Here is a 27,183-nt window from a genome sequence, read left to right on the forward strand (position 1 = left end):
ACTGGTGAAGCTCTCCAAGGGAGCCAGCTGCACAGGAATGAGGTCTAAGACTGAACCCCAAGCCCTCAGGGACATGGAAGACCAGGAAAAGGAGATGGAGAAAGAAAGAGAGCACCCAGAGTGTGCGGAAAGCCGAGTGCAGAAAGTATTTCTAGGAGGTGGGACTGAACATCTGTGTGTATGCGTATACACGGGACACATTTATGCCAATATACACACAGAAACACACTCTCTACAGATAGACACATACAAGTTGTTTCAGATCAACGGTATACTATAGAAGCAAGTCTGTGACTGCTTTCTTGGGAAGAGTGTTCATATAGCAATAGTATCTGTCTGTTTCATCAGTTAATAGCTGCATAGTATTTTACTGTGTGCATGTATCATAATTCATTTTTCCTCATGAGCAACTATTTTTTCCCAATGAAGAACTCTAGATCACACAGCAATGCGAATCTTGTGTATTCATCCTTTCCCACCTGCGTGATCGTCTCTTTAGGATAAACACTGGAAGTCAGGTTGCTGATTTGAGACTCCTTCCTAGGCTAGATGTATTCAAAAGGAACATCTGCTGCTATCAAGGAAGGCAGCTGGGGTGTTATTCCAGGAGACTCCATGCCACGGGGGAAACTTCCAAATGCATGGAGGACACAGGGCAACCATCTGGGTAAACGGCTGTTAGAAACAGGGCAGATGTTTGGATCAAGTCAGAGAAGTCGGCGACAGGAAGCAATCTGTTGGTACTAGCCCTCCGCCGGACATATGAAATGGCCGCCAACTTCTAAGTATAAAAACCACTCCATTTCCACAGAGAGCAGAACTCGAGGCCTGCAAGCTCTCCGGCAGAGCCACTAAGAGCTTATGACGTCAAGAGCAAATGTAGCAGGCAAAGGCAGATGTGCTTTTTTGAAATGACTGTAATTAACTCCAAATCTTTCCCCACACTTTATTTTTGCTGGCTGGATTTGTCATTTAGCTGTTAGAACAAGTCTACCACAGACCTCGGATTTTTTTTTTTTTTTTCCCTTTCCCCTGCCGTTGCTAGGAACAGCAGGACTCTATCACCTGTCCGGGCAGATACAGAGTCTTTGTCTGGGTGGTGTCAGAGCGACCTGCACATTCAGCGGGAACCTTGAAAATAATGCCTAGCAGCCAGGCAACTGGCTGAGAGCCTCCAACGACTTCAGGGCATTAAAGGACAACACATTTAGTCACGTAGGTCCTCAAGTATAGGGAAATGTACTGAGAAACCTCTTAATTCCTAAGGAAAACGACCAACACAGGGCCATGCCATGGGGCCATTTATTCCCATCTCTGGGTGGGTCTGTGAACAACATTCATCCCAGGACTTGGGACCCACCTCTGGTACTCGACCCTTGGAAATCATAGATGAGTGGACTCCCCCATGAAGCGGTTCCCTACACTCGGTTCCCAACCTCTGACAGAGGCCTACAAGAGCAGAGGCTCTGAAGTTTGGAAACATTCTGGGTCTGTGTGATCTGGCTAGGTACTCTTCACTTCATTTTACCACATGACGTCCCTTTACCGTGACAGAGCCTGGAGCCACACACACACCAACTCAGCCGCCAACACTGTCTCCTCCCTTCTGCTCTAAGGGGCAACAGCCGGTCCGGGGAGAAGGTCAAGGGGAGGGTTTTCTTCTAGGTTATGACTGAGATGAGTTACTTTATCCCACAGATACAGCAGCGACATGGCAGCCTACAGAATTCACGCCAAATTCCATTTCTTAAGTGACCATATTTCACAGTTTATTACGAGATCCTCGCCACCAGACCTCTAAGCCTCTGCGTGACATTTACAGTCCAAGGCCAGGAGTGACCACCACCCGCTCCCCCTCTTCCTTGGCCCGGCCCCGCCCAGCCCATGGGCCGGCATCCCCTCAGAACGCTGTGTAGTAGTGCTCCATGGTGCTGATGATGTCGCTCTGGTCCTCCAGGAGCTCCAGCACCTGCTGCAGCACGCCTTCGCTCAGGTCCGGGCTGACACTCAGGCGGGCACAGGCCAAGATGTGCTGAAAGTGGCAGCCCTTCTCTGCATCTGCTGGAGAGAGGCAACGGGCTCAGCCTGGCACGCCTGTCAGACCCTCAGCTCCCTCAGCAGCCTCCCCCTCTCGGGACAAGTCTCCACAGCTCCCGGGTCAGAACCTGCACTTCCCCAAGATCCACGGGTGATTCTGATACACAGCAGAGTCAGAGAGGCACTGGTTTAGGTCACCAGAAGGAATGAAACAAAAGCCCTGTTCTTAGGCCCCTTCTTTCGCCACATGACGTGGACCCACTGCTTGGAAACTCAGGCCTTCAACCTTCAAGGATTGCTCCTGGCTCACGGACTATCCATAACTGAATGGATTTTTAGTGCTTGATAATCTTTTTTCTCTAGGGCAATTACAGATATAAGTGCTATTCAGTGCCGAACCCATAGATTTCCAGGTGGGACCCCTCTTGAGACGGACAGCAGAGCTGGTTATAGCAGACTCCATATCCTTTCCCATAAGTCCTGGCTCAGGTAACAGCCTGGAGAAGAAGGGACTCCCACCACTTCTCTGCCTAGGCTTCCAAGAATTCCTGTCTCTGATGGCTGTGTTCTAGTAATCTCTTATCCTCCAGCCAAAAACACCTAAGACCATCTGGTACACAATGAGAAAAGTTCAGGGTTAGCAGCCTTTATCCTAGTTCAAATCAATGATTCACAGTAGTGGAATGCACAGTGAAGATGTGACCATTAGAGAGGGTCATGAGATCAACGTAATGGGTTGTGATCAGCAATTGTTTCCTTACCAACAGATTAAGAAAGACGGGAAAAGAAAATTACAAAACGCATTACATTATAGCACAAGTATTACTTTATGAAACTTTATATATGCATAAATATGTATATATGTGTGTGTGTCTATACATATATATACACATATAACAGATCATGATGTAAAATGCATCTGTAACTCTGAGTCAAAGTCAAACCTCATTACAGAAAACAGCCTCCCAGATTCGCTTCAAGCCCTATGCAGGGCCAGGTTTGGCCTCTCTCTGTCTCCCCAGCATCTGGCACCCCTACTGTTCCACACAGTCACCAAATGTTGTTTTCAGAGAACGAAACGCTTGAGGCCCCAGGAAGGTGATTAAAGAGGTATCGTGGTGTTGGGCAAAGCATGGTTTGGGAGGTGGCACTGGTGTGCGGCAGCATCTCTGAAGCCCAGTTTTCTCACCAATGAAGAGGTGGAGGGACTGTGAAGGGGGTGTGGGCACCTCTGGGGTCCTTCCAGCTCTCAGGGTTAGACACCATCTCAAGCAGTGCTCCAGAGCTAACAAAGACTTGTTAAATTCTGACCTCTAGTGGCCCTGTCCTCTCATTCTCCCTGCCAGTTTACTGTTGAAAAACTTGTCACCTTCACTGGTTTCCAGGCTGTCCCTCCAACAGTCATTCAGTAAAGACTTCCTGAACACCTACTGTGTGTGTAGTGCTGAGCAAGGAGCAAGTGACAGAGGGACAGTGGACTCGTGAGGCCAACAGGCCCACGTTCAAGTACTGGCTCCAACAGGCAGAGTGGTTCGTGTCTCTGGGTCTGTTTCCTCAACTATAAGATGGGGAGAAAATCGCCTCCTTCACCCGTGGCTATAGGGATTAAAGGAGCCTAGTGGCAGGTGTCTCTTACATGGGAATGACTATGATTCTGCCATCCTCTCCATAACCTAAGATGACACCCATAACCTAGTCCGGGCTCTAAAGCAGCTTCAGCTCTTCCTAAGAAGGGTGATGCTGGATGGTATAAAGGGGCTCCAGCCAAACTGGGCCCACACATGGCAGACGGAGCACTAGGGCCCTCACCACCATTCGGCTTTTAAGCTGTCTTTGTAGGGCCTGCGTGCCCAAGCTCAGGGCTCAAGAGGACCTACAGATGTATGTGGGCCCCTAAGCAGCAATGCCCCAAAGGCCTTCAACTATCTCTTCAGAAAGGCCATGCTGCTGTCTGGGAAGGATTCTCACAAAGTGACCTTGCAGTCACATGGGAGAAGGACTGGTTTTAGTTTTTAAATGTTTGGTAGAATTCACCAGTGAAGCCGTCAGGTCCAGAGCTTTTCTCTGTTGGTAGATTTTTACTTACTGATTCAATCTCCTTACTAGGTATACCTCTACTCAAATTTCCTTTTTCTTTTAAAATTTTTTTTAAAGTTTATTTATTTATTTGAGAGAGAGAGATCACAAGTAGGCAGCGGCAGGCAGAGAGAGAGGGGGAAGCAGGCTCCCTTCTGAGCAGAGAGCCCGATGCAGGCCTCGATCCCAGGACTCTGGGATCATGACCTGAACTACAGGCAGAGGCCCCACTAAGCCACCCAGGTGCCCAAATTTCCTTTTTCTATGTGATTTAGTCTTGGTGTATTCTGTGTTTCTAGGAATCCATCCCTACCATCTGGTGATACAGTTTGCTAACACGCAATTGTTCACAGTCCTCTTTCGCAGTCTTTTTTTACTTCTGTAGAACCTGTACTAATGTCCTCTTTTTCATTTCTGACTTTAGTGATTTGAGTCTCTTCTCCTTCTTCTTAGTCCCTCTAGCTAAAGGTTTGGCAATTTTGTTCATTTTTCTTCAAAGAACCACCTTCTGGTTTCATTTTCTCTATTATTTCCTATTCTCTATCTCATTTATCTTTGTTCTAATCATTATTATTGCCTTCCTTTTGCTAGCCTTTGGGTTTAATTTGTTCTCTTCTGGATCCTTAAATTGTTAGAAGTTAGGTTTTGATCTGAGATCCCTCTTGTTTTGTAATGTGTTTATAGCTGTAACATTCCCTTTAGTGCTACATCTCCTAAGTTTTGGTATGTTGTATTCTCATTTTCATTCATCTCTAGCTATTTTCCAATTTCCTTTGTGATTTCTTCTTTGATCTACTAGTTACAATTGTTGTTTAATTTCCACAAATTTGTTAAGTTTTCCTGCTTTGTTACTGATCTAACTTCATCTGATTATGGTCAAGAAGATACTTTGTACGGTATATTTTTACCATTGACGGAGACTTAATTAGAGGCCCAACATATGGTCTATCCTGGAAAATGCCCTATGTACACTCAACAAGAATGTGTATTCTGTTGTTAGAGAGTGTTCTGTGTAGGTCTATCAGATCTTTCTTGTGGTGTTCAAGTTCTCTATTTCCTTACTTATCTTCTGTCTGCTTGTTCTACCCATTACTGAGAGTAGAGGACTGATGTCCCCAATTCTGATCGCAGAACTATTTATTTCTCCTTTCAATTTTGTCCATTTTTGCTCCATCTATTTTGATGGTCTGTCATTAGGTACATAAATGTTTATAATTGCTATATCTTCTTGCTGTACTGAACCTTTTAATAATATATAATGCCTTTCTTTGCTCTTGTAAACTTTTTGGTTTTAAAGTTGGTTTTGTCTGATATTAGTATAGCCACTCCTGCTCTCTGTTGGTTACTTTTGTTTGCACAGAGTTATCTTTTTCCATCCTTTGACTTTGAATCCATTTGTGTCTTTGGATCTAAGATGAACCTTCTATAGACAGCATATAGTTGGATCGTGTTTTTTTTAAATCCATTTTGCCAATCTGTCTTTTGAGTGGAGAGTTAAATCCATTTAGGTTTTAACTAATTACTGTTGGCGGGGGAAGGACTTACTTTTGTCATTTTGTTATTTGTTTTCCATATGCCTTATAACTTTTTGTCCTTCATTTCCTAAATTACTGAATTCTTTTGTGTTCAGCCGATTTTTTTTTTTTTTTTTTGGTAGTGAAGTGTTTAAATTCCTTATTTCCTTTTGTGCATATTCTATAGCTACTTTCTTTGTGGTTACCATGGGGATTTTACTCACATTCCTAATTTGAATGTATTCCAATTTAACTTCAACAGCAAAAAACCCTGCTCCTTTTCAGCACTATCCCCACATCTTTTGATTGTTGATATCACAAAATTACATCTTTATGCATTCTGTCATCTAAGAACATAAACTAGGTATTCTTTTAAATTCATTAGTCTCTTAAATTATATAGAAAACAAAATGTGGAATAAAAACCAGAGTTACGGGGCACCTGGGTGGCTCAGCGGGTTAAAGCCTCTGCCTTCAGCTCAGGTCATGATCCCAGGTCCTGGGATCAAGCCCCACATTGGGCTCTCAGCTCAGCAGGAAGCCTGCTTCCCCCTCTCTCTGCCTTCCTCTTTGCCTACTTGTGATTTCTGTCAAAGGAATAAATAAAACCTTAATAAATAAATAAATAAAAACCAGAGTTACAATAATGTCAGTAGATTAAGAATTATCTTTAACAATGTATTGGCCTCTTAAATTGTACAGAAATCAAAACGTGAAGTTACAAACCATTGCTATAATATTAGCTTTTATAATTGTCCACATTTTTACCATTACTGAGACATGTATTTCTTCACATGGCTTTGAGTGACTGCCCAGTGTCTTTTCATTTCACTATGTCAGATGCCCTTGAACATTTCTTATAGGTCAGGTCTACTGGTAACAAACTCCCTCAGCTTTATCTTGGAATGTCTTAATTTCTCCCTCACTTTTTGTTTAAAAAGATTTTATTTATTTGACAGAGAGAGATCACAAATAGGCAGAAAGGCAGGCAGAGAGAGAGGAAGAAGCAGGCTCCCAGCTGAGCAGAGAGCCCGATGCAGGACTCGATCCCAGGACACTGAGATTATGACCTGAGCCGAAGGCAGAGGCTTAACCAACTGAGCCACCCAGGCGCCCTCTTCCTCACTTTTGATGAAGAGTTTTGCTAAATATGGGACTCTTCATTGACAGGTTTTTGGCACTTTTTCCTTTTACCACTTGGAATGTATCGGCCACAGCCTTTGGCCTCCAAAGTTTCTGATAAGAAATATGCTAATCTTATTGATGGGCCTTTGTATGTGACAAATTGCTTCTCTCTTGCTGCTTTCAAGATTCTCTGTCTTTGCCTTTCAAATATCTGATTGTGACGTGTTGTGGTATGGGTCTAAGTTTATCTTACTTGACAGCTCACAGGGGATCTTAGATGTTTGTATTCATGTCTTTCATCAAATTGTTTTTCATCAAATTAAAGAAGTTTTTAGCCACCAGCTCTTCAAATATTCTCTCTTCTCCTTCTAGGATTCCCATAATACATATGTTGGCCCAGTGGACGGTGTCCCACAGGTCCCTTAAGCTCTGTTTACTTTTCTTCAATGTAAAGTTTGTTGATTTTTTTTCTTCTGCCTTTGAATCTCTAGAGTGAAATTTTCATTTCAGTTATTACACTTTTCAGCTCCAGAATTTCTTTCTGGTTTCTTCTGAGGTTCAATTTCAATTTCCTTATTTGTATTTCCATTTTGTTCATCCACTATCTTCTTGACCTTCTCCATATCTCTCCACGTCTCTCTTCAATTCTTTCAGAATTTTTAAGACAGTTGTTTTAAATTCTGTGTCTAGTAGATCTGCCATCAAGGCTTTCTCAGGAATGGTTTCTGTTGATTATTTTTTTCTTTTGAATGGGCCATACTTTCCTACTTTTTTGTGTACCTTGTGATTTTTAGTTGGATACTGGACATTTGAATTTAATAATGTGATAACTTTGGAGAGCAGATTTTTCCCCTTCCCCCAGGATTTTCTGGGTTTTTTTTGTTTTGTTTTGTTTTTTAAATTATAGGCTGGGTCTGTGCCAAGGATCAGCCTGAGGCATAAACTTAAGGTCTTCTCAAGTTTTTTTCTCGGGCTATGTCTTTTGGGCATGCAATCATTTTTTGATTTTTCCCATATATGCAATTGATTTTTAATACCTTGGTCTTTAATACCTTGGTCTCTCCCAAAAGGAGAATAAAGAAAAGTGAAAGGGGGAGGGAAGGGCATCACTCATTTAAATCCATTGGAAGTCACTTAAGCTTTTGGGGGAGGGGCTGGCAAAAATGGGAGGAGGTGTGACAGTGGCCAGCCACTTCTCTGTCTGCAACTCGGAGAAGTAGCAATGGGCTGTGGCGCCTGGGGGGCTCAGTCAGTGAAGCATCGCCTTTGGCTCAGGCCATGATTCCAGGGTCCTGGGATCAAATACTGCTTGCAGCTCCCTGCTCAGGAGGGAGTCTGCTTCTCTTTCTCCCTCTGCTGTTCCCCCTTCTTGTGTTCTCTCTGTTCTTGCTTTCTCTCTCAAATAAATAAAATACTTTTTTTAAAAAAAGAAGCAATAGACAAACAGAGCACAGATCCTGATATTTGGAGGATGTGTTCCTTTTTGGCTACATAGGTTGCTGCAAACTCTGTGTAAGCTACTCCAAGAACATGTGCACAGGTGCCTGCCATGTTGTCGGCGGGTGGGCGGGGTGGGGGTGGTGGTGGTGAGGAAATGAAACCTGCTACTAAGAGCCGAAACTGACTGAAATTACCCAAATTTACTCTCAAGCCTTCCCCTGGAAGTGGCAAGCCCTCAGTAGACTCTAGAGTTCCAATATAGTTATATTAGGCAGATGCAACTGTCTAAGTGGAGAGACAGGTTGCTAGTACTTCCTACTCCACCAACGTATTTAAACCTCATAACAACCTATCATGTGGGTACTATTATTATCCTCATTTTACAAATAAAGACAACGAGGCAAACTTTTGTCAACATAGTACTGGAAGTCCTAGTCACAGCAATCAAAAAGGAAATGAAATAAAAGGCACTGAAATTGGTAAGAAAGGAGTAAAACTGTTAGGGGTGCCTGGGTGGCTCAGTCGGTTAAGCGGCTACCTTCCACTCAGGTCATGATCCCGGGGCCTGGGATCGAGCCCTACATCAGGCTCCTTGCTCAGCAGGGAGCCTGCTTCTCCCTCTCCCTCTGCCTCTCCCCGAGCTTGTGTTCTCTCACTCAGTGTCTGGCTCTCAAATAAATAAATAAAACCTTAAAAGCAAAAAAGAAAAGAAATACTCCTAAATGACTGGAGAGTTTACATTCTACCGATCATCCTGATAAGGAAAAACTCAATCCTGTATTTCGTACAAAGGTCAGAAACACACTAAGAGCCCAGCAGGAATGATGAAGAGACTGAAGATCTGTCTGTACGTACAGTGGAATCCTGTGTGGTATTGAGAAGACTCAGGCAGTGTTGGATGTGCTGTTGCTGAATGATTCCTAGAAGCCAGTGTTAGATTTGAGATACCAGGTATGGAACACTGTGCATCATATACTAACCTTTACTTATGGGGCTTTTGAAAAGAAACGACATAAATACGTTTGTCAGTGTATGTACCACCTCTAGAACAATATGCAGGAAACTAGTAACACCCACTGCCTTTGGACATGGGAACACAGAGCCTGAGGCTTGGGGTTGGGAGGGATTCTGATTTTCTGTGTGCACTTTGCACTGTCTTTTTACTATGTCCATACCTGATCACTCAGAAAAAAAAAGAATATATATATACACATATATTTTTTTGGATTACAGATATTTTCTAGGACAAGGAGTGGTCACAACAGATGCCAAGACAGTTCCTACGAGGTATTATTCCTGGCATTCTCAGTTACTCATGCTTCAGAGTTCAGTTCCTGGGAGTTTCCTTATTCTGGGACCTGGCTTAGAGCTGTCAGAGGCTCCCACATACAGACTGAGGGGCACAGGGGGCCACCTGGACACATACACACACTCTTCAGGACTGGGGTGGGTCTGGGGGTTTGGGGGGGCATGGAAAACCCGTCACTTTTGCAGTCTCTCAGACCACCAGGTAGTCTGACTCTCCTGAGAAATGCAGTGTGAATTCTTCTCATTCGCTTCACCAGGCACTGGGATTATTTCAACCTATCCTGTTCCCAGTGCAGATCAAAGTAAGGGTCTGGTCAGGTGGCTGACAAGGAGGATGAGGGCAGGGAGGCTATTTGGGGAGCCGCCTCTTGTCTCCTCTTGGTCAAAGAACTTGACATTTCACTCCTCTTTAAAGCTCCCTAAATTATGGATAGACAGGTTCTCCCCTAACTCAAGGATACTCGTCCTTGTTCTGAATGATGTGAACAAAAGCCAGAAACTTTGCATTAAAATAATAGAGTGCTTTCAGTTTATTTTAAGATCTGTTGTCACACCATTCTGGGATCTGACCTCATCGGTTCTTAAAGGCTAAGTAGGGTTGCATACCATAAACACCAGGGCTGGAGACCTGGTCCAGCTCCACCCGCTGAGTCAGCCTGGAGCAGGGCCAGGCCCCAGGGCTGGAGGGATTGAAAGGGCTGGGGGTGCATTTCTCTGGAGAGAAAGCAAGCAGGCAGCCTGAGGAGACCTGCAGTCCTTAACAAGTCCTTCCCCTTCTCTTTTAGCCTCATTTGTTGACAAATGCCAACATTCATTATCAGCATATGTTTGTAAAAGACAGACTTTGAAAAGTCACCTTGAAGTCTGATTAGTTTACACAGGATTTAAAGACAGGACTAGTGCTTTCTTCTCTTTCTAACCTGTATGAAAATAGTAATGTAATTGTCAGGTAATCTACAGTTTGAGTTTCTAACCACTAGGGGTTGACCTAACTCCACTAAAACCAACTGTACTTTAAACTATTTCTTCTGCAAATTATCAGGTTCCAAGATGACTGAATTATACTAATCATCACCTGTAATGTTTAGAACCATTTCTCCTAACACTGAAAGGCTTGATGTCAGAACAGAGGAAATGGTCTTGTCTGTGTTCAAACACAAGGGGCAAGAGTAGAATAAGAAATAAGCCAAATCAGAGTACATGAGAACCAGAAGGTCAAGAAGTCTCAGCTGGAGGCTTAGCTCACTGTACTGCAACCACCTGAGACACTCAGCTGGCCAGCTCCTGTCCCCTCCCCTAATCAATCAATGTCCCCAGTGCTGGGACCTTAGCACTGCATGGTAAGAAGCTCCAGGGTCCAGTCGTATGTGACGCTAAGGTCAGAACAACTGTGAGAATCTAATGCTACTGTACAGAAGAAGAGATTGAGCTCAGAGGGGCAGCTGTCTCGACCAGTCATATTTCCAAGTCAGTACTGGGGAAAGCCCCAGGTCTCCTGACTCTCCATCCAGTGCTCTCTGGGAGGAACATTCCCCTCCAGGGCACCTGGGCACCACATACATGTATATCCCACTACTTACGATTTGGTTTCTGGCAGTCTTCTTGAATGATATGGTGGATCTTTCTGTGCAGTTCTTTGTCTTCTCTGGTTACCTAAATGGGAAAAACAGGAGAGAGGGCATTTTTCTGTTTCCAGAATTGCTGTTCTTCTTCTCTTCGATCTGCCGATGGATTTTCAGGTGTTTGCAATCTTTAGATAAGCTATCTAGCTGATCTCTGGCTAGCTGAAGCAGTCTCAGCCTGCTACTTCTTCCGCCATCTTGACTCCCTCCTGCAAGAGAGGGCATTTTTAAGTAATGAAGCGGTTGCATCATCCAGACTCCCAGACTAGTATTTAGGATGGTTTCTAAAGATTTCACAGTCATCACCATCCCTACACCGACAAGAGGGTTTTTGACACTTGGCCTATTGTCAAAGCAGCTCTGTCACTATGCAGCTCACTGCTTTGTAGCTGGCCCAGAGGCATGCTCCCTAGGAAGGTGGTTTACCAGGGCCATGTCAAGAAAAACTGAAATTCTGTACTTTTAAGGAGCAATTTTTTTTCTCAAATATTTGTGACACATTCATGAAGTTTCTCTTGCTCGTCTTTATATTCAAAGGGAGGCACAAGTGGTCAAAGTCTTGATCTCTACCCAGGACTCCTTCCTCTGGGCCCTGAAACCTGTCTCATGTCTCGTGAGTTTTCTTCTTTCTCCCAACCCCAAAGAAAAACAAATAAAACAAAAACTGTCTGGAAAAGCTAGCAAGGGAGTACATCTAGCTCATCCATGGAAACACTTTCTGTCTCAAAGGCAAACATAGCAAAGCTCCTTTCTCAACTGGCCGGTAAGAAGGAAGCCAAGTAACCAGATGGGTTTCACCTTCATGTTCCATAGTAAATCTAAAAACAAAAAGAGAAAGAGAGAGAAAAAGAAGGAAGGAAAAGAGGAAGGAAGGGAAAAACAAAACCAAACCAGCATGCAAACAAACACATGTATCTGTAATTGTGGGACAAAGACCAGAACGAATGAGGATCTTGACTCCCAAGGTTATTGTGAAGATTATCTTAAGTAAGGGGGGAGGAGGTGGTGAGAGCTGCGAAAAGCAGGAAAGTGCTACAAAAACACAAGTATCCACAGCACTGTGATAACTACTTCCCCTGGGCAAGGCCCTCCAGAAAACAGAAACCTACAGCCCAGGGCAGGACGTGGAAGGGGAGGAGAGAAGGGGGGTGGGATGTTTCTGCAGAGGAAAAGAGCTCTTATTGCTCCATCACCCCATTCCAGCTCACACTGATTCACAGGAGGAAGTGCCTAACCCTGCCACACCTCAGCCCTGGCCTGCTGCCCAGGAAGAGCCGCTCTCTACTCCATGGACACAGGGGGCCAACCCTGAGCCTCCCAGGGGGAATGGGAGGGGTAGGAGGGGCACGTGAAGGGGAGCTGCCCAGCATGGGCTTTCTCCAACCTCACCAAGCCTTTCCACATAGGAGGTGGTGGTCTGCACTCACCTGTACACAGATCAGAATACCCTTTTCAAAAGTTACCTGGGGTGCCTGGCTTGCTCGGTGAGTAGAGAATGCACCTTTGATCTCAGGGTAGTGAGTTCAAGCCCCACCCTGGGTGTAGTACTTAAAAAATAAAACAAAACAAAACCCAAACACAAAACTGGAGAGCTCGGCTGGTTCAGCTGGTGAAGCACGTGACTCTTGATCTCAGGGTTGGGAGTTCAAGTTCCATGCTGGGTGTAGGAGTTTCTTTTTAAAAAATATTTTATTGGGGTGCCTGGGTGGCCCAATGGGTTGAAGCCTCTGCCTTTGGCTCAGGTCATGGTCTCAGGGTCCTGGGATTGAGTCCAAAGTCAGGGGGCTCTCTGCTCAGCAGGGAGCCTACTTCCCTTCCTCTCTCTCTGCCTGCTTCTCTGCCTACTTGTGATCTCTGACTGTCAAATAAATAAATAAAATATTAAAAACATATTTTATTTACTTATTCGTCAGAGAGAGAGAGCGCACACAAGCAGAGGGGAGAGGCAGACAGAGGGAGAAGCAGGCTATCGCTGAGCAAGGAGCCTGACGACTTGCTCACGACTTGGTCCCAGGACCCTGGGATCATGACCTGAGCTGAAGGTAGATGCTTAACTGACTAAGCCACCCAGGCATCCCTTGGGTTAAAAACCCCAAACTTAAAAGTTACTCAAATAGTATTTAAAACATATCTTAATTTTTAAAAAAAAAGCTCTCTAAAATGGGGAATCACTACAGTAAATCAACATTAAGAAAATGTCCTATTAAAAAAAGCTTCCCCTCAAGAATCATGTCTGTAAATAGTGAGACTTCTCAGTTTCCTCAGAATTTTTATCTGCCTCTAAGAGAATCACTCGTGACTGAAGCCACATCTCCACCACTAACATCAGCGGTCAGGAGGAAGCCCATTTTCACTGAAAGCATGGCTCCTCCGATAATCAAAGGTAGGTAGCAAGAGGTGAACCTTCAACTCCGGAAGTATGAAGCAAGCAAGCACTTGTACGTCTGGTGGGAATGTCCATGAGTATGGCCTTTTGGGAGGTCAGTCAGACTGTGTTGACCAGAGGATTAAAGGTACATGCCCTCTGCTCTGGCAATTCCTCTTTTAAGAGCCAGTCTTACAGTAACGCTTATGTGAATTCACAAAGATCGCCACAGCAACACTATCTGTGTGAGCAAAACCCAGAATCAGCATTGATGTTCACCAGAAAGAAGTGGTTACAAGTGTGGGGCAAGAACCCATAAGAAAGAGTGCCATGTGACGTCAAATGGACTGAGGAAGATTAGTAAGTACTGACACGAAAGGACGCCAGTGATGTGCTATTCTGGTAACCCACCCCCCAAAACTTCCAGGCCTTACTGAGAGCAGTGGTTCTCAACTGTCTCAGGGGATACTTGGCGATGTCCTGAGACAAATTTTGGTTGTCACAAGCGGGGGGCTGCTACTACTGTTTAGTGAATGAAGGCCAGGGATGCTGTTAGGACATCCTACGATGTAAAGGAAAGCCACTCACAGTCAGGCACCATCTGGCCCAGTGTTAAGGTCGAGAAGTCCCAATTTGCCGGATCATCACATTTTGGGGAGAAAACAAAAAAGCCACATTAGCATCTGTATGTATACATTTTGTAAACGTACAGGTAAGTGTCTAGAAGGACATGCTGTTAAAAATGGTAGCTGGTGGGGGGCAGGGGGAGGCCCCTGGGTGGCTCAGGGGGTTAAGCATCTGACTTTTGGTTTCGGCTCAGGTGGTGATCTCCCGGGCATGGGATCAAGCACCACGTTGGGCTCTGTGCCCAATGCGAAGTCTCCTTCAGATTCTTTCTCCCTCCCCCTCTCTCCCCTTGTGCTCTCTAAAATACATAAATAAAATCTTTAAAAAGAAATGGCACCTTGGGGAAAGAGAAGGGCTGACTTTCACTCCTTATTTTATGAACCTCCTTAATGATTTTTAAAAACAGTAAACAGGTATTCCTAACAAATGAATATAGTTGTGATCAAAGCTATGAAGGAAAATGGGGCGCCTGGGTGGCTCAGTGGGTTAAGCCTCTGCCTTCGGCTCGGGTCATGATCCCAGGGTCCTGGGATCGAGCCCCGCATCAGGCTCTCTGCTCAGCGAGGAGCCTACTGCCCTCACCCCCCGGCCTGCCTCTCTGCCTAGTTGTGATCTCTCTCTCTCTGTCAAATAAATAAATAAAATCTTTTTTAAAAAAAGTAAAAAAAAAAAAAAAAAGCTATGAAGGAAAATAATAAAGTTGTAGGTCTCTTACATAGTATAGCTTATCAAAACCATCATCTTTCTGGAAAACAAATCCTTTCTCCTGCAGCAGCTGTATTGCATTCTTAAATATGCTATGAATTGCCTTGGATGTGCTGTCATTCTTAGCATCCCCCTGTAAGAAGAGGAAAAAGAAAAAGAAGAAAAGAAGTTAAGTCCTGTCTTATAGCATCTAAGAGTAACTCCCTGGACCAACTGGTTTCTGAATTCACCCAACAGGCTTCTGATCTGCTGAGTCAAAACCATCCAGGTGTGTGGCCTGGCAGGATGGTATTTAAACAGGACTGGGAAGTTTGCTTGGGTCAGATCGTGCTTGATAACTGTTCCATACCGTAGTTGTCCTTTTGTTCGATTTGACCCTATGAAATGGAAAATCAAGAGGATAAAAGGACATAATCTTTGAACTGGAGTATGCACTTTCTATGTCTTGAACATTTAAAATTACTTCTATTTCCATGTTGGTTTTGGCTGAATTGATTCCTAAACAAACAGATAATCTTTTTATTATTCAGAGTCAAAACACTACATATATAGTAGCTTGGTTTTTTCATTAAAATTATGGCTATATAGGGGCGCCTGGGTGGCTCAGTGGGTTGGGCCGCTGTCTTCGGCTCAGGTCATGATCTCAGAGTCCTCGGATCGAGTCCCGCGTCGGGCTCTCTGCTCAGCGGAGAGGCCTGCTTCCCTCTCTCTCTCTGCCTGCCTCTCCATCTACTTGTGATTTCTCTCTGTCAAATAAATAAATAAAATCTTTAAAAAAAAAAAAAAAAAAAATTATGGCTATATATAATCTCTTCCTAAGGACATCAGAGAATTTTACACACATTGAAATAAGTTGGGGGGGCGCCTGGGTGGCTCAGTGGGTTAAGCCTCTGCCTTCGGCTCGGGTCATGATCTCAGGGTCCTGGGATCGAGCCCCGCATCGGGCTCTCTGCTCAGCGGGGAGCCTGCTTCCTCCTCTTTCTCTGACTGCCTCTCTGTCTACTTGTGATCTCTCTGTCAAATAAATAAATACAATCTTAAAAAAAATTTTTAAAAAATGAAATAAGTTGGGGATTCTCGGATGTACGATATTTGAAGTAGTCTCTTTATTTTAAATGGAGGCAGTTCCTAAAGTATAGATCCTTTCCCCCTTTGATTAGGATTATTCCAAGGTATCTTACGGTTTTTGGTGCTCTTATAAATGGAATCGATTCTCTAATTTCTCTTCCTACAGTTTCATTGCTAGTGTATAAAAAAGCAACTGATTTCTGTGCATTGATTTTTATCCTGCCACATTACGGAATCGCCATGGTTTCACTTATTTGTGGAACATAAGGAAGAGCATGGAGAACACAGGAGAAGGAAGGGGGAATGAAGGGGTGGAATCAGATAGGGGAGAAGAACCATGAGAGACTATGGACTCTGGGAAACAAACTGAGGGTTTCAGAAGGGGGGGAGTGGGGGGATGGGTGAGCCCAGTGATGGGTATTAAGGAGGGCATGGATTGCATGGAGCACAGGTGTTGTACGTAAACAATGAATCATGGAACACTACGTCAGAAACTAATGACGTACTGTATGGTGACTAACATAACTCAATAAAAAATAAATAAGTAAATAAATAAACGGAGGCAGCCATTGGGAGACCTGTCTGTCCCAGGCACATTCATGGGGCTGAAGGCAGGGGGTGCCAGGCCGCATGGAAAGAACCTCTGCGGCTCTCAGTTTTCTGTCTCCTCGTTATCAGCATTTCTCTAGGACACAGGTTTACTCAGAGCTACCACTTCACCCTATTTCTTGCTCCCGAGGAAGCCAGGCCTTCAGGTGTGTCCAGCCATGGTTCACAAAACTGTACGCTCACCGAGCTGGGGGCTTTGTTTCAACTTGGCCACCTCCTCCCTGGCACACAGTGAGTAACTCATAGTCTTATTAGTCTGTGTAATGAATGGTAGCTGAATACCCCCATTATAGAGGCGGTATTCTTTTAACTATTCCATTGGGGGTTTTCAGTCCATTCCTGAAACAAAGTGGTGAACGACTGTTGTTCAAGGTACAGACCCATTTTTTTTTTAAAAGATTTTATTTATTTATTTGACAGACAGAGATTACAAGTAGACAGAGAGGCAGGCAGAGAGAGGAAGGGAAGCAGGCTCCCCGCTGAGCAGAGAGCCCTACGTGGGGCTCGATCCCAGGACCCTGGGATCATGACCCGAGCCGAAGGCAGAGGCTTTAACCCACTGAGCCACCCAGGCGCCCCTACAGACCCATTTTTAATGTGACAGAAATTCGCTGAGATGCTTAGAAGATGCGAGCACCGAAGGAACAAAGTAAAGCTTCCCAAAAAGCATTTGAAGGCAAGGTCCTACCTCTAATGAAGAAGGCTGATGAAGGGACGCCTGGGTGGCTCAGTGGGTTAAGTGTCTACCTTAGGCTCAGGTCATGATCTCAGGGTCCTGGGATCGAGTCCCCCATCCGGCTCCCTGCTCTGTGGGGAGTCTGCTTCTCCCTCTGCCCCTCCTCCCACTTGTTTTCTCTCTCTCTCATAAATAAATAAAATCTTAAAAAAAAAGAATGCTAACGAAAGCTATCTGGGGCAGTACCCACAGATGCTGAAAGAGAGAACTTGTCATTTGCCAATGACATTTCCAGCAAGTGACAGGGAAAGGAAAGAAACTCCCAAATGGCTTCAAGCATTGATAACCACATCTCTAAAGAAGCCCTCTTTGAAGAAGACTTTCCAAAGGGGCACTGTTTGTTTGTTTGTTTTAAGATTTTATTTATTTATTTGACAGTGAGAGATAGTGAGAGTAGGAACACAAGCACGGGGAGTGAGAGAGGGAAAGCGGGCTTCCCACTGAGTAGGGAGCCCGATGTGGGACTAGATCCTGGGATCATGACCTGAGCCAAAGGTAGCTGCTTAACCGACTGAACCACCCAGATGCCCCCAAAGAGGTATTGTTTTAATCTAATGGATCCTAGTGATGTTTCAGAAACAAGCTCCCCTGGCCTGCAGAGGATAGTCTAACATTCTCAATTAATAAATAGTCAACAAGCTGGGGTACCTGGTTACTAGAACATTAAAGGCCTGAAAGTTGACAAACATTCCCAGTTAGGACAACATCTGATCTCTGAAGGCAGAATAAGGCCAAGAACTATGTGATGACTCCCCCGGGGCAGAAAATCTCTGTGAGTTTGTTTAGAATAAACAACTCACCCAGCAATTCTCAGTCACACACAGCCTTGTACTCTGGGGGCTTCAAGGAAAGCTGTATTTATTAGGGGAAGCACAATCAACCCAAAATAGACTCCCCCATGAAACAGTTACGGCTACTTAATCTTTGTAATTCTAAGGAATTCATCTTTTTAGTCCATTTAATATCACGATCCTAAGGGTCGAGTTTATTATGGCTCTTACCAAGATAGAAATATATTGGAGACTAAAAATGACTGTTGCATGATTACTGCCATCATTAGAAAGGACTCCTGGTTATCCCCAGACCACACAAAAGCTCAGTTCCTCCTCCCAGATTTCTGTAGGCTCAGGCAGCAGTAAGTGTGCTAGGTCTGTGAGATCTGAAGCAGTTTCAGCTGTGAACAAGGACCCAACAGAAGAGGATCTGTGGATATAAACAGTGTGTGAAACTTCCTTTCCAAAAACATTTGCCTCGGCTGACCTCAGAACACAGCTCCCTAGTGGTTCTAACGCCACAGTCTCAGGGGGCAAGGCCTCCAATCATCTCTGCTAGCCAGTGGTTTGGCCTGGCCTGGGATTTGTGTCCTTCTTGTCTTTTTCTAAAGACAAGGCTCATCCGATTCAGGAAACCGAAACTGCGCAGAGACAGAAAGTGTGACTGGCAGGTCATGCTAAGTCTGAGTGGGCCTCTCCGAGCCGCAGGTCAGGAACTGGGTGGATCTCTGAAATATATATATAGTCTTCATTCTCAAACACACTCCACATTTATCCAGCTGTCAAAGAAACAATGGTTTTGCAAGGTCTGCTTATCAAGTTTCTGGATTTGCCGAGAAGGGCCACTACGGAAAAAGAAAAGGGGGCGGGGGACATTCAAGCCCTCTCTCCCTTGGCCTCTAAACCGTATAACACGATCACAACGATTTTTTGTGAAGCTTTCATCTGTATGACAACAGAAAGTGCCAAAGGATCTAGGGTTTCACCATCATTGTAAAGCATCCTTTGTCTCCTAGGCTCTATTAAGCAGAATTCAACTTAATGACGCTGACCTCCCCGGCCAGAGTCATGTGAGGGAGTAATTCATAATTGATGGAAAAGAGTTTCCAAAGACAAAACAAAGTCCCACATTCATATCTCTTTAAACATACATGACGGAGCAGATGTAAGTTTCTGCTCTAACCATTTTCAGAAAGTTATCACACCAGAAGTTCCCTACGGTTATTTTGAATGGAGAAGTCTTGAGAGAATCCTTGGCCCCGACAGAAAAGCGGGTTCACAGGAAGAATGCGGTCTTTGCTAAGCTTCGGTTTCTTTCCAAACACACCGACAGAGCGGTCAGAAGTGCTAGGGGGCTAACTTGGCAGTAAGCTGCCTCTGAACGACTACATGAGAGGAAGGCTAATCTTGTGGATGGTGGCCAGCTGGAGGGCCCTGGCCGCAAAGGAGCGAGCGGCGGTGTCGCAGAAGGCAGCAGCCAGTCCAAGCCCTCCCCACCGGGGTGTCCCTGACACGCTATCCCGGTCTCTGTGAATGACATCGCGGGTACCGGGCCCACAGTCTACGGCCAAGAGAAGATAATTAGGTTCGTGAACGAAACTGAGAAGCAGCAGCCGTGGCCCCGTGGCCTAGGAGGTCAGGATGAGGACCCAGTATCTGTTGCACCAGAATCATGAGGAATAACTTATGTTACCTAACAAGGTGTTCACGGCAGCTCTGTTGGCAGTGACAAAAGACCGGAAAACTTCTAAACAGTCCAGAAATGGAGAGAGTAGTTAAATAAATTATGGTACATGTAACAAGAGATCATTATAGTGGCAAATCTGTATGAATGGCTAGGAAAGGCTAAGACAAGCCTTTCAGTGAAAAGCTAGGTACAGATTAGAGTTTAGCTTGCTACCAATTGTGTAAAAAAGAAGGGGCGGGGGATATAACCACTCCTAGTTTATAAACACACAGACTCTCTCTGAAAGGATATTCATGAGGCTAGTAATGGTGCTTATCTCTGGGGGAAGGGGTAAGAGGGAGGATGGGAAGGAAACTTTAACTAGATACCTTCAGGGACTATTTAAATTTTTAAAAACTATTCATTCCCTCAACCAACAAATAATCAAGAACTTAGTTTATGGCAGCCCTGTTCTGGGCCATGGTTCTAGAGAGTGAAGACAAGTTAAGGAAGACCTCTGCTCTTGTAAAATTTAAATTCTGGAAGAGGAAGAGACAAACAAACATAAATACCAGTGATAACCTGAGATATGAAAACAGGGTGATAACACAGTGTGGAAGCAGGTGGCTATCACAGCAAATAGGGGGAGGGCAAGAAGGTGACATTTCAGCAGAGATCATTCCCTGGTGGAAAAAAGTAAATAAAAATAAATGGTGTCACAACAACAAAAAAACCTGAGAATCGCAATGAAAGGGAAAGCCTAAAACCAAAGTTTCAAATAACTCTTAATTAGAAGTGAATTAACACCAACAACGTAAGTTCACCTGTAACATGAGGGGGGCAAAGGGATAGCTCTTTTCCAGAGGAGTAAGAAATTACTTGATTGTTTCTAGAAATTTTTACTTATAAACCAGATTAAATACAACTTGGTCTTTATATAAATCCTAATAAGATAACCTTATTTTGATGAAGAGAGAGCAAGTTATTAAAAACTTTGGTTCAAGAATCATCTTGCTGGGGGCTCCTGGGAGGCTCAGTGGGTTGAGCAACTGCCTTCAGCTCAGGTCATGATCCCAGGGACCTGGGATCGAGCCCTGCATCAGGCTCCGGGCTCAGCAGGGAGCCTGCTTCTCCTTCTCCCTCTTCCTCTCCTCCTGTTTGTGCTTATTCTATGTGTTAAATAAATAAATAAAATCTTTAAAAAAAAATCATCCTGCTGAATAAATAATCTTGGAAAGAAAATTGCCTCTTCTCATTTATCTCCTGCTTCTGAGATTAAACACCCATCTCATAAATACTAAGGAACAGTATGAACCTTAAACTACTTTTCCCTCTACCCAAAGATTAAGTTTACTGAGATTAAGTGAGGAGGGCAAAAGGGCAGGTGCATTCTCATTTCAAATTCTTAGTGGTCAGTGACCTTTCCAGAAGAGAAACATGGACTAGCACAAGAACTTCTATGCCCTGGGTCTACACTCTGAGTGTCCACGCCACAGTCATGTTTGCCCACACCCTTGAGCTGCACATACTGGACAGGGGACCTGAGTTCTCACATGGGCATGCGTGCTGCACCTACCTGCTCAGGGCCCGCGCTGTGAATCACAGGCTGATTGGCAAGGGACAGCAGAGACTCCACAATTTCCAATTCCTGCTGGTAAAAGGTTTGCACTTTGTTCTCCACAAGGAATTCTTTGGCTCTTTCACTCAGCAAACACGTGAGATTGGCAAGGTCCAAGGCACCTGGATCACTGCTGGGGGAAAGTTTTGAAAAGCCCTGCAGAAAACTATCACCTTTGCTTCTTTTTAAAACAGAAATTCAGCTGGGACATGTGACACTATATTGATGTTTGTTCGATTGCCTGAAGTACAGCTGACACCCACTTTTAAATTAAGGTGTACAACACAGCAACTGACAAGTCTATACTACGCTACGTTCACAAGCGCGATACCATCTGTCACTGTACAGAGCTATTACAGTCCTGCTGACTGTATTCCCTGTGCTGTATCTTTTATCCCTATGACATATTCATTCTATACCTAGAAACCCGTATCTACTTTCCTTCACCCATTTTGTCCATCCCCCACCCCACACACTCCTCCCCTTTGATGGATGCTTAGCTTGTTTCCATAACTTGACCTCTGTTTATAAGGCTGCAATAAACATGGGGGTGTTTTGTTTTCTTTGGGTAAATACCCAGTAGTAGAATTACTGGATCATATGGCATTTCTATTTTTAATTTTTTTAAAACCAATTTTTCCCCCATTGTATATTTTTGCCTCCTTTGTCAGAGATTGAGCACATAAATGTGGATTCATTTCTGGGCTCTCTATTCTGTTCCACTGACCTATGTGTCTAGTTTTGTGCTAGTACCATACTTGTTTTGATTACTGTGGCTGTGTAGTGTATCTTGAAATCTGGGATTGTGATACCTTAAGCTTTGTTCTTCATTCTCAAGATTGCTTTGGGTATTTGGGTCTTCTGTGGTTCAATAGAAATTCTAAGATTATCTGTTCTAGTTCTTTGAAAAATGCTGTTGGTATTTTGATAAGCATTGCATTGAATCCATAGATTGCTTTGGGCAGTATAGACCTTTTAACAATAATAATTCTTCCAGTCCATGAGCATGGAATATCTTTCCATTTTTGTCACCTTCAATTTTTTCATCAATGTTTTATAGTTTTCAGAGTGCAGATCTTCTAACTCCTTGGTTAAGTTTTTCCCTAGGTATTCTATTCTTTTTGGTGCAACTGTAAATGGAATTGTTTTCTTAATTTTTCCTTCTGCTTTGTTATTAGTGCATAGGAATGTAACCAATTTCTGTGTATTAACTCTATATCCTACAACTCTACTGAATTCATTTGTAGTTTCCTTTTTTTTATTATTATTATGTTGTTAGTCACCATACAGTACTCATTTGTAGTTTTAATGATTTGTTTTGGTGGCGTCTTTAGGACTTGTCTATATTTAGTATCATGTCATCTGCACGTATCGACAGTTTAACTCTTTCCTTACCAATTTGGATGCCTTTTATTTCTTTTTCTTGCCTGACTGCTATGGCTAGGCTTTCTAGTACGATGATGAATGAAAGGGGCAAGAGTGGGTTTCTTTGTCTTGTTCCTGATCTGAGAGGAGACGCTGTTTTCCACCAGTGCATACGATGTTAGTTGTGGGGTTTTCATATATGGCCTTCACTATACTATGTACACTCTAAGCCTCCTCAGTTGAGAGTTTTTACCATGAATGACTGTTGGGTTTTATCAAATGCCTTTTCTGCATCTACTGAAATGATCATGTGACTCTCACGCTTTGTTTTATTAATGTGGTGTCTCATGTTGATTGATTTGTGGATATTAAACAATCCATGCATTCCCAGAATAAATCCCACGTGATCATGGCGAATGATCCTTTTAATGCATTGTTAATGCAGTTTGCTGGTATTTTGTTGAGGATTTTCCATGTGCAGCAGGGATATGGGCCTGTAGTTTTCTATTTGTATAGCATGTCTGGTTTCAGTGTCAGGGTAATGCTTGCGGCACAGAATGTATTTGGAAACTTTCCTTTCCCTTCTATTTTCTGCAATAGTTCAAGGAGAATAAGTATTAACTCTTTTTTTAAATGTTTGATAGAATTCACCTGTGAAGCCATCTGGTCCTAGACTTTTGTGTTTTGGGAGTGTTCTGACCACTGATTCAAATTCATTACTGGTAATCAGTCTGTTCAACAATAACGCTTGTTTCTGACATAAAGGGCAGTCGTACAGTGAGTACTGTGCAGTTGTTTAAAAGGATGAGGCAGGACTCTAGGAACTAAAATATTCATGAGAAATTCTGAAAAAAAAAGTCAAGCTGCAGAACAGTATATAAAGTATGTTCCCATTTGTATTAAAAAGCAGATGACAACCCATAAAATATATGTGTGAATATTCATGCTTGTAGATGCACAGAAGAAAAATGTCTAAAAGGATACACCTCAACCTACGCATGGTGGCAACCTCTGGGAAATGGTACTGGGGCAGGAAAATGGGGAACTTCCACTCTTACTTTCCCCAGATCTAGAGTTTGGGTTTTTTTTAACATACATTTTTTGAATATGTAATATATGTATGTTTAAAAAAATTAAAGCAGCGATGGAGGACGCGGTGCCTGGGTGGTTCAGTAGGCTAAGTGGCCGATTCCTGCTTTTGGCTCGGGTCATGATCTGGTGGTCCTGAAACAGAGCCCTGCGTCAGGCTCTGTGCTCAGTGCAGAGTCTGCTTAAAGTTCTCTCCTCCTCTCCCACGCCCTCAGCCCCTCCCCATCCACCCCCAGCTCCATGCACTCTTTCTCAAAATAAATTCTTAGAAAAAAAATTAAAGGGTACACAGTGAAGTCTCCTTTCTAAACTTTTTTCAGTTCTACCCGTAGGAAGAAGCTATTACTGGTTTTCTGGCAGCTCTCAGAGTTCTCTGATGCAGGCACTAACAAGTATACACATATTCTTAGTTCTCCCATTCCCCCCCTCCACACACAAGAAAGTAAAATCAGTCCGGGTTGGGAATGACGGGTATCATTTTATACAGTTTTTTGTTAGAATGTGTCATAGAGTAGTATTTTGATTTTGAGGTTCCAGGGCAGTTTTCTTTTGGTTTCTTGCCTTGGGGGCTCATTGAGCTTCCTGGATCTGTGCATTTATATAGTTTCAGCAAACCTGGAAAAACTTTATCCATTATTTCCTCAAATACATTTTCTTTGCTCCCTGCACTCCTTCAGGGACTCCCTATTACACACACATTTTCCTCACAAGAACCTTAGAATATCTGTACTATTACTATCTTCACTTTGCAGGTAAGAAAATGAAGGCATATGGGGAGTAAGTGGACTTGCCCGGAGCCCCTCCGTGAGTGTGGACCCTTCAGGATTTGAACCCCGGCCCACCCCAGCATCTGGGCACCCACTGTTTGGCCTTACTGCCATCATCACATCTTCAGCAGGGAGAGGCCACAGCTTACCTTTCTTGCTCTAGGGCTGGGCTGCGGAAAGGCTGGTCGTAAACCTTCCTGTAGATACGGGGCAGCTCCAGCATTCTCAAGATTTGAATGTTGCACACGGGATCATCCACTTTATCTAACAAGCCGTGGGGGAAAACATGCCATAGAAATACAATGAGATCAGCTCTTTCCCACGTCCAAACTGCTGCTAGGCACCCAGTGGGTCACCCTTCCTCTAGGTGCCCAAGGAGCATACATTCTAGATGCACATTTAGTGTGGGTCCCAGGCATCCTTTGAGAGGGAATGCAATGCCCTCAGCATCACAGGCTTGTCCAGCAGCAGACTGGAACCAGGGAAAGCACATTCCCTTATTCACCCATCTGCTACGATGGCAAATAACAGGGGTCATCCGTGGGATTTCCAACCCAAGTCAGCCAGAGCCCTGCAAAACATATCACTCAGAGGATGTGGGACTATCGTATTTCCGATAAGCTCTTTTCCTTCAAAGTTAATGGACTCAGCAGTGTTCAAGAAATCTCTATCATTTTAAAGAATAGGAACACTGTACCCTACATGGACTGCCACTTCAAACTTCAAAGTACATTAACTCTGACGTGGCCCAAATAAATTTGCTGGGTATATATAATACATCATTGGTTTTCTTCCCCAATTTCTAGTCACTGCTCTTCAAAATAAAGTTAAGAAATGCTGCTTTTCTAAAGAAAGCCTGTTAGGAAATAAAATTTCCTCCAGTAGAGAGTTACTTTTTTAAAAAAAAAATCTGAACTTTTCCACCATTTGACTTTTAGCAAACCCAGAGTTTACTGGACACACACCCAGAATATCAACCAGTTTGGCAGAGGTAACTTGTGCTTACAGTAAGTAGTGACACGAATCTCTCGCTCTTCTCTGTATGTGTGGACATAACCTCTGATCTGGACAATGTCCCCAATTTCGATCTTTGTCTTCTGCTCAATGGTGTCTTGCAGCTTCTTAAGCTGTGAGGTTAAGTTCAGCGCCCCTAGCGTTGCCGTAGCTGTAGTTGCTAGGACCAGAAGAGACAGAAGCATAACACGATCACTGCGCCACAGGTGTGAGACAGTGTTGGGTCATTCTCCTTCTGATAAGCTGCTCTACTGTAAGAAACTTGCACACCCTTCTGAAATCCTCTGCTGAACACAAGGCCCAAGCTGTAACTATTCGAAAGGAGGATAATGGGAACGGAGTCTAAGAGGCCTGATAATCCAAGTAAGGCAGTTCTGGCAGGGCTCCAACATGCTCTTCCCTGCTACTGCATTGCCAGTGACCTCAAAGGGCTCTATGTGGTCCTGAGCTGAATTCTGTAGGATTCAGCTGGGTTTGGTAGGAATAGCTCTCAGCAACCCTTTCAAGTGTCTTTGCATGAAGACCAATCTGGCATAGGAAAAAAGGGGGCCCAGGTCTCCGTATGCAGTCCTGTTTATGGGGAAGGTGAATGTGCCTCAGGCTGATTTCCCACTTTGGTACCCAATACCCTAATCTCTTGCCTCTCATCTTTGTTGGGTCACTGCGGTGATCTCTCTCTCTCACACACACATTCTCACACCACTTAAAACCGTTAAGTTTAAGCAACTTCATGGTGAAAATAACCCAATGCACATTCAATTCTAAGTCATTTCTATTACTTAAGTTTAATTTCTAATTGTATTAAATAGTAAGCACAGCCATGAATACTTGGGTACTATAGGCACTGCTCTAAGGACTTTATAGTGGATTAGCACACCTAAACCTCACCGCTACACCCATTCATTCTTGGCCTCATTCTATAGAGGAGGACACTGAGTCACAGAGAAGTCAAGCAACTTGCACAAAGTAAAACAGCTAGCCAGCCACAAACTGCAGTTTGAATCCAGGCGGTTCCTGACTCCAGTCCCTTCCTGCTTATTATTCTTTATTCTCTGCTGCCTGCCCTGTGAGCATTCTTGCGTTTTCCCGATACAGCTGGGGTGTGTAAACAATTTGACATTCTGATTTTCTGCCTGGGCCAAGTTCAGATACACACGTGTATCTACAGAATCTATACAACTCAAGCACTTTAAAAAATCATAGAGCACTGGCATGTTAACAAGCCACAGTTCGATGAGCTAGTCATATTAAATGTCCCATTCTCCCCTCTTTCTGTAATATTTTTGAAATTTTATTTATTTGACAGAGAGAGAAATATCATGAGTGGTCGGGGGGTGGAGAAGCAGGCTCCTCCTGAGCAGAGAGCCCGATGTGGGGCTCAATCCCAGGACCCTGAGATTGTGACCTGAGCTGAAGGCAGAGACTTAACCCAATGAGCCACCCAGGCACCCCTGTAATTTTTTATTCTGGCTTTAATCACCGGCACCCGATGGGACTTAGAGGTCAGCACTTGGATAATGGAGTTAGACAGACCGGGTTGAAATCTCCACTCACCTCCTACTAGCTCTGAGACCGCGGGCAGGCTGTTAACCTCACTGCACCAGGGTTGCCTCAACTACGAGTTGTGGGTAACAACACAGTCCACCTTGCACACAGAACT

General features: G+C 44.0%; 1 protein-coding gene across 9 annotated transcripts in view; it reads right to left on the reverse strand.

Moving 5' to 3' along the window:
- Positions 1 to 1,734: 1,734 nt before the first annotated feature.
- The window catches only part of STN1 (STN1 subunit of CST complex), a 43,986-nt gene continuing 18,537 nt past the window's right edge, over positions 1,735 to 27,183 (reverse strand). For 3 of the 9 annotated variants that reach the window (XM_059398497.1, XM_059398498.1, XM_059398494.1), the window contains exons 5-11: positions 25,516 to 25,683; positions 24,659 to 24,773; positions 21,247 to 21,421; positions 14,829 to 14,951; positions 14,075 to 14,087; positions 11,080 to 11,152; positions 1,735 to 2,061 (exon numbers count right to left, since the gene is read on the reverse strand). In XM_059398497.1, coding sequence (XP_059254480.1) covers positions 1,773 to 2,061; positions 11,080 to 11,152; positions 14,075 to 14,087; positions 14,829 to 14,951; positions 21,247 to 21,421; positions 24,659 to 24,773; positions 25,516 to 25,683 — 956 coding nt within the window. In that variant the 3' untranslated portion in view covers positions 1,735 to 1,772. The remainder of the gene's footprint in view (positions 2,062 to 11,079; positions 11,153 to 14,074; positions 14,088 to 14,828; positions 14,952 to 21,246; positions 21,422 to 24,658; positions 24,774 to 25,515; positions 25,684 to 27,183) is intronic. The other 6 variants (XM_059398495.1, XM_059398496.1, XM_059398500.1 and 3 more) reach the window with 6 other exon arrangements.

Source organism: Mustela nigripes, chromosome 4 (assembly GCF_022355385.1).
Source record: "Mustela nigripes isolate SB6536 chromosome 4, MUSNIG.SB6536, whole genome shotgun sequence".
NCBI classification, from domain to species: Eukaryota; Metazoa; Chordata; class Mammalia; order Carnivora; family Mustelidae; genus Mustela; species Mustela nigripes.